Source organism: Muscardinus avellanarius (assembly GCF_963383645.1).
Source record: "Muscardinus avellanarius genome assembly, chromosome: 8".
Classification (NCBI taxonomy): domain Eukaryota; kingdom Metazoa; phylum Chordata; class Mammalia; order Rodentia; family Gliridae; genus Muscardinus; species Muscardinus avellanarius.
In genome coordinates this window covers 72,924,964-72,931,507 of record NC_137794.1, presented here as the reverse complement: position 1 = coordinate 72,931,507, position 6,544 = coordinate 72,924,964, and the positions used below count along the sequence as shown (strand labels likewise).

The 6,544-nt window shown below is 49.2% G+C and overlaps 1 protein-coding gene across 1 annotated transcript in view; it reads left to right on the top strand.

Moving 5' to 3' along the window:
• Window positions 1–485: 485 nt before the first annotated feature.
• The window catches only part of MAN1A1 (mannosidase alpha class 1A member 1), a gene marked incomplete at both ends in the record, with an annotated part of 186,164 nt that continues 180,105 nt past the window's right edge, over window positions 486–6,544 (top strand). The window contains 2 exons of the mRNA XM_080700521.1: window positions 486–512; window positions 1,571–2,392. Coding sequence (XP_080556647.1) covers window positions 486–512; window positions 1,571–2,392 — 849 coding nt within the window. The remainder of the gene's footprint in view (window positions 513–1,570; window positions 2,393–6,544) is intronic.

Here is a 6,544-nt window from a genome sequence, read left to right as displayed (position 1 = left end):
GTGGGTACCTTCCTGAAAGGTGCCAGCTGTTTTCTGTTTTGACACAACAAGCAGAAGCAGAGCTGAACAGGTTTCCAGAGGAGGATGAAGGCTGCCATAAACCCTCTTTCAGCCATGGAAGTCGGTCAACTTTTTCCTTTTTGATAACTCTTTATTCTGAGAGCAACAGGGGAATTAGAAACACATTTTGGAATTTAATGCTGCCCCCTTCCCCGCCCCAGGGTAGGGGAGTGGACTGATCAGGTTCTAAAGTCCTTCTAATGTGGTATCAGCAGGGGCCAGGGCCATTCTTTGCGATGTCATGGGAGGTGGAGCCAGTCTCCATGGTATTCCTTGAGATATCAAATACTGTAAGGCTGTCTTGAAAACAATTTCGATTGGACCCAGTCCTTCACTTCGCTGGAAGTAGTCGGATCCAAGACTTAATTTCAACAGTGCTCAATTTATTGCTTGACGCTCTGGCAGCGTAAAACTGTCTTCTTTGAATGGAAAATCTGACCAACTGCTATGAGGTAAATGAATTTCGAAAGTAGGGGTGAGTGGGGGAGGCACAGAACTCTTTTCTTTCTTTTTATTCTTCCTCCTTTTAAAAAAAATTTTTTTTTTTAATTTTTGAAGGGGGAGAGGGTGCCTAGGAAGAGTTCTAAGCAACCCCAAAGTCTTTGAGGATGTGAAAGGATGCCAGGCAGGCCAGAGAGCTCAGACGCTCTCAGGATCGCGGACTTTGGCTTTAACTGGTACCGGGTACCGAGAATTCCTGCCTTGGGGATAGGACAGTGTCTGTGGAGAAAAGACGCGCCCGAAGGAGCCCGCGCCGGGGTCCCCGCCTTTCCCGGGACCCTCCAGGCGCGCGGGGACCGCGGGGCACGGTCCTGCCAGGGGTCCCGGGACAGCGGTGCGGACATCCCGCGTCCACCCCGCGCCTCCCGGGCCGCCCGGGGCCGAGCGCCTCGGGCCGGGGCCGCGGACCCAACTCCCCGCCCGCAGCTCCCAGCTCCGCGTCCGCCCGCCAGCCCGCCGCCCCGGGCCGCGCTTCCCGTAACCCCCGCCCGCGGCCCCCGCCCGCCTCGCCCCACCCCCGCGGGCCCTGGGCGGCGCCCGATTGGCCGAGCCGCCGTCACTCCGCGGCCGCGTCACCGCCCTCGTTTCCGACCGCCCAGCCGGCGGCGCTCAGAGCTCGCGGGGCCGCGGGAGGGCAGCGTGCCGCCTGCGCGCTCGCCCACCTGCGCGGGGCTGGGCTGCGGGCCGCTCGCTCCGCCGCCGCCCGGAAGACCAGCCAGTCCTCCCGGGAGATGGGGAGCCGGCCAAGTTGCCGAGCCCCGCGCCCACGCCGCGCCTGAGCTGCTCCCAGGTGCGCCGCCCCCTGCCGAGGTGTCTGCACGCCGCGCGGCCCCAGGTGCGCGCCCGCCGCCCTCGGAAACTTCCCTCAAGTCGGCAGCGGGGCCGGAGGGCGGGCCCGGGTCCCCGCGCAGGGAGTGTCCTGGCGGTGCGGGGCCGCGCAGGGCGGGACCGCGGGAAACTTTATCATTGTTCGGTAATGACCGTGCTTCACCGCTTTCTCTCCCCGCAGGGGCTGCAGCCGGCCGTGTGTCGCGCGTGCTTGCTGGCCACCGGAGCCACCCCGGGGAGGAGACCCGGCGGGGAGGTGCTGCCCCGGGAGGGGCCCGCAGCCCGGCCGAGCGGCGGGGGCGGCCTGGATGCGCTGGACCCAGACCCGCAGCCGCGGACGCCCGGCGGCGGCGAAGTTTGGCTGCTGAGCGGCGCGGCGCCGGGCGGCTGGACGGGCGCGGCGGGCGCGATGCCCGTGGGGGGGCTGCTGCCGCTCTTCAGCAGCCCGGCGGGCGGCGGCCTGGGCGGGGGGCTCGGCGGCAGGAAGGGGTCCGGCCCCGCCGCCTTCCGCCTGACGGAGAAGTTCGTGCTGCTACTGGTGTTCAGCGCCTTCATCACGCTCTGCTTCGGGGCGATCTTCTTCCTGCCCGACTCCTCCAAGCTGCTCAGCGGAGTCCTGTTCCACTCCAGCCCCGCCTTGCAGCCGCCCGCCGACCACAAGCCCGGGCCGGGGGCGCGCGCCGAGGATGCAGCCGAGGGCCGAGCCCGCCACCGCGACCTGGCCGCGCCCGGGGACCCCGCGGCCGCCCTGGAGGACAACTTGGCCAGAATCCGCGAAAACCACGAGCGGGCTCTCAGGGAAGCCAAGGAGACCCTGCAGAAGCTGCCTGAGGAGATCCAGAGAGATATCCTGCTGGAGAAGGAAAAGGTAGCCCAGGACCAGCTGCGTGACAAGGCGGCGTTCAGGGGGCTCCCGGACCTGGACTTCGTGCCTCCCATCGGGGTGGAGAACCGGGAGCCCGCCGATGCCGCGGTCCGCGAGAAGAGGGCAAAGATCAAAGAGGTGAGTGCGAGGTGCCAGAAATCTCTCCCTGCGGGCTGGGTTATTTTATTTTATTTTTCTTTCTGGGAAACAGCAGCCCTTTGAAACTCTTAGGACTACAACATTAAGTACGAGGTAGGAAGAGACGGAGTGTTTTGCACTTCCACCCGGTGTCCTGTCAAAAAAGGCTCTTTCGTTTTTCTTTTTTCTATCATAGTAAATGTAGCCAATTAGGATCTGAGATTGAATCTCATTTGCTTTTAACTTGCATGCTGTGGTGAGCTTAAAGCACCAAGTAGGTGTGAATACATGGGCAGGTGGTGTGCAGACCTCTTCCACTGACTGGCACATGGTTGGTTAATAGTCTCCTAGAACAGTCGCGGTGAGGGAACCGAACAGCCCCTACCGTAGCTTGGAGGTGGCTTTAAAGTGAAGCCAGGCTGTAAACTCAAAGCATCAATCAATCACGCTTGGTGAAAAGGTTCCAACAGTGAGCCATAGCTCCCAGCATTCAGCCTTGTAGCCCCGTTCTGCCAGGTGGCGTTGAGTGCACTTCTAAACTGTAAAGGTGAAACTCAAGAACTTCCCATTATAAGAGGGATTCTGTTGTTTACTTTTTAAAAAGATAAAAATTTAAAAAGCCTGTCTAGTGCCTCTTGTGTTTCTAGTGCACCGTCAGAAGTAGGGTATTTCATGTGATGCAACAGGTTTGCCTCCTTAGCAGCACAGTGTTGACAAACTTAGTCCAGAACAAACATGAACTTTGATAAGTCCTCTGTAATGTTTTTCCTGTAATTTGCAGTGTGCAAATGTGTGACTAGTTTATGACTATCTTAAAGCTGAAGGAGACCTTAAAAAAAATCACTTCAGGCTGTCTGTCATTTCAGACATGAAAATTGAAGAGCCCCAAGCTCCAGACCTGTTAATGTCCAAGTCAGGACTTGAATCAGGAAGCTGGAATTTCCTTCCTGTCATCTGTCAGTGGGCTTTCTGATATGCTTCCTAAGGCTGCTTCCCTGTGTGAAACTCTGCCAGCCTGGGTTTTGCCTTTTGCCCAGAGCTGTGGGAAGCATATTAAAAGCATGTCATCCCTACTGTTGATTGGGTCTTGTAAAACACACTATGAATGGTAGTATTTTTTCATTTATTAAAATGATACAGTCTCTGAAAATAAATTTTGTGTTTTAATATTGTGTTGGTAGTCGAGAAAGGAAACTTTGTAATGCAAGTTTTTCAGAGGGTAAACAGAATTCCAAGTTGGTCTAGAGGTATTTAGCTGAGGTGGCTTGCAGAATGGAGGTGGTGGACTGATTGTCATAGGATTTGTGCCATTAACGTTAGACCAGATGAATTTAGTTAAGCTGTAATTGAGCAAGTTAAAGTGGATTTGGGTCCCTTTTAGTTTACTCTAGAAAGAATGCTTCCATCCCTCCCATGCACACGGCCATCTTTGATAGTCTATGGGCCTTTTTCCCCTTCTTCAGGTATAGAACCCTGGCTGCGGGGTAGTGGATTCTACTCTCCTGAACACCTCTCTAGCAGTTTCCCTTCTTCATAAAATCCTGTCAGTATCACTAGACCAGGAGGGTGGAACAAAGCTCTACTTCTTTCCAAACAACCTCCCATCTTCATCTTCCAGTTCTTTAAAAATATTCAACATAAATCACAGGAAATTAACCCAAAGTGACCTGTGTCTGCCTGTGTTTCCTTTAAATTCAAAGAGAGTAATTCACACCTGCCTTCCATGCCTGTACATTCATATGACCTGCTAGTTAGTGCAGGTCACAGTTGTCTGTTAAGAGATTTTAAACACTAAAGATGCACAGATATTAAAAAGTTGTTGTTACTGACCTGTAATGAGTAAAAGAACATTTGAGCAGAAGTGGTAGGACAATTGCAGTCATTTCAGGAATGTATATTAACTGTATGATTACCTTTGTCTCTGAATCAAAAGGCCTAAATTTATTGTGTAAAGGAAATTTACATTGCCTTTGTTGAAAGTGTGCTGCCAACATCTTAGGTCCTATGTGTTCTGAAACTAACCAGCCTTGCATAAAGTTGTTAAATGAAATGTGTTCTTTAAAAGTACACATTGTTCTAAGAACTCAAAATAGCCAGCATGTTAGAGCTTCAGTAGTTAGTCAGAGGCCAATAGGAAAATATGGATTATTATTTTCCATCAGATTAGTTCAAGCCAATGTATTCCTTTGTAAAATAAATAAAATAAAATTAAAAAATGCATGATGCTCTTAAAGAATGTGGTGAGCATTTGGTTTTGGAAAGGAAAGAGTGATTGCCCATTGGGAATAAGGCATTGGACTTTTCATACATATTTATATTCAGTTTCAGGTACCAGTATGGGCTCCTAGTCATGGACCAGTGGATTTCTGCCTTGAGAGATATTTTATAAATTTGGTTCAAAGGCAGTTAAGACTATTTTTCATAAGGCTGACCCAATTGTGTTTCTGGTACTGCAGTAGATTTTTAACACATTTGTGTCTTAGGGGAGATAGTTAATTTCAAATAAGACATTGCCTAATGCCTTTTTAAGAAAGGCATTAAGTGATCTACTAATTTGCTGGATGGCAAATCTTTGATGTAAAATTTTAAATTAAGATTTTCCTCACTTTATCCCTGTGAAAACTTTGTAAATTTACTCTGCAATTTCCCTTAAATATTATATTATTATTATTATTATTATTATTATTATTATTATTATTATTTGCCGGTCTGGGGATGGAACCCAGGGGCATTTGACCTCTGAGCTACACCCCTTGCCCAATTTTTTTATTCTTTTTTTTTTTTTTTTTTTTTTTGGTGGTACTGGGGGTGGTGGAACCCAGAGGCTTTCTACCCCCGGGGCTATACTCCCAGACCTTTTTTTATGGAAACAGGGTCTCACTAAGTTGCTGAAAGCCTCACTAAGTAGCTGAGGCTACTTTCGAACCTGTGCGATCCTCCTGTCTCAGCCTCCCAAGCTCAGGGATTACAAGCATGCACCACCATGCCTGGCTCTTATTCTTTATTTTGAAACAGGGTCTCACTAAGTTGCAGCGAGCCTCACTAAGTAGCTGAGGCTGTCCGCGAACTGCAGTCCTCCGGTCTCAGCCTCCAGAATGCTGGGATTACAAGCATGCACCACCACGTCGGCTTCAATTTCCCTTAAATTTATAATGCGTACAGAGTGCCTCTTTATTTTCATGAATTGAATCATCTTAAAGTTGTACTTAAGTTGCTCTTAGCTTTAAAAAGCAGTATTCGAATAATAAAGAGCAGAAGCTAAGATAGTTCCATGGAGTTTTTAGAAAAGAGTTCATTTCTCCTTTTGCTCCACCTTTTTAAAAAAATTAAGTATTTTTAGGTCTTTTGTCTTTAGGGGGCAGGGGAATAACACAAAGAGCTCATCCTATCCTTTAGGATTCAGACCTTAATCTAATTTTGATGATGAGTATTTTATTTTTCCATTTTCTGGAATTATGGGGAGTTCTGAGTAATAGAGGAAACAGATTGTTCCATCTTGGACTGAAGACCCCACCAACACAAGAGACGGTGGTGGTTGTGTAGGTTGGCAGCCTTGGTACCTGTCAGCTGTAGGGCCACAGTTTTCTTCTAAGTTTCTTAAAAGAAGGTTTTTTTTCCTATTCTGAACTTATTTGTATAATCATAATTTAAAGAACCTTTCCGTGTTGGTAGCTAATGATTAACATTTTAACTATATTTTACACTAGCCTTATATATGTAGTTTTGAGAACAATATATAAATCACTTTGACCATTAATCCTTTCGGTAAGAATCCGATGTGGGAGCTTGATGGACTCAAACAAAATGAAACACTTTTACTTTGAAACTTGACTTTCCAGGTTCTTGTATGGGTAGTCATGCTGTGGGAATAGTATTTATAAAGTAATAAAAGTGACATCTTGAAGACCTGATTGAAGGAGCTTAGTCACCTTGGCTGGCTTGCCTATTCCATTGTTCCTAGACCTGGGACACATACTACATTGACCCCAGGCCACGGCAGAGAACACGGCACAACTGACCTGCTCAGGGACCTTCACCAGAGCAGGGAGAGAATGGAATGTTGGAAAGGGTTCTTTTTTAAACAAGTAAGTAAGGTTTCAACAGTGTAAGTACTGGAGTACATGCTGACTATTGAACATTAATATAGAAAAG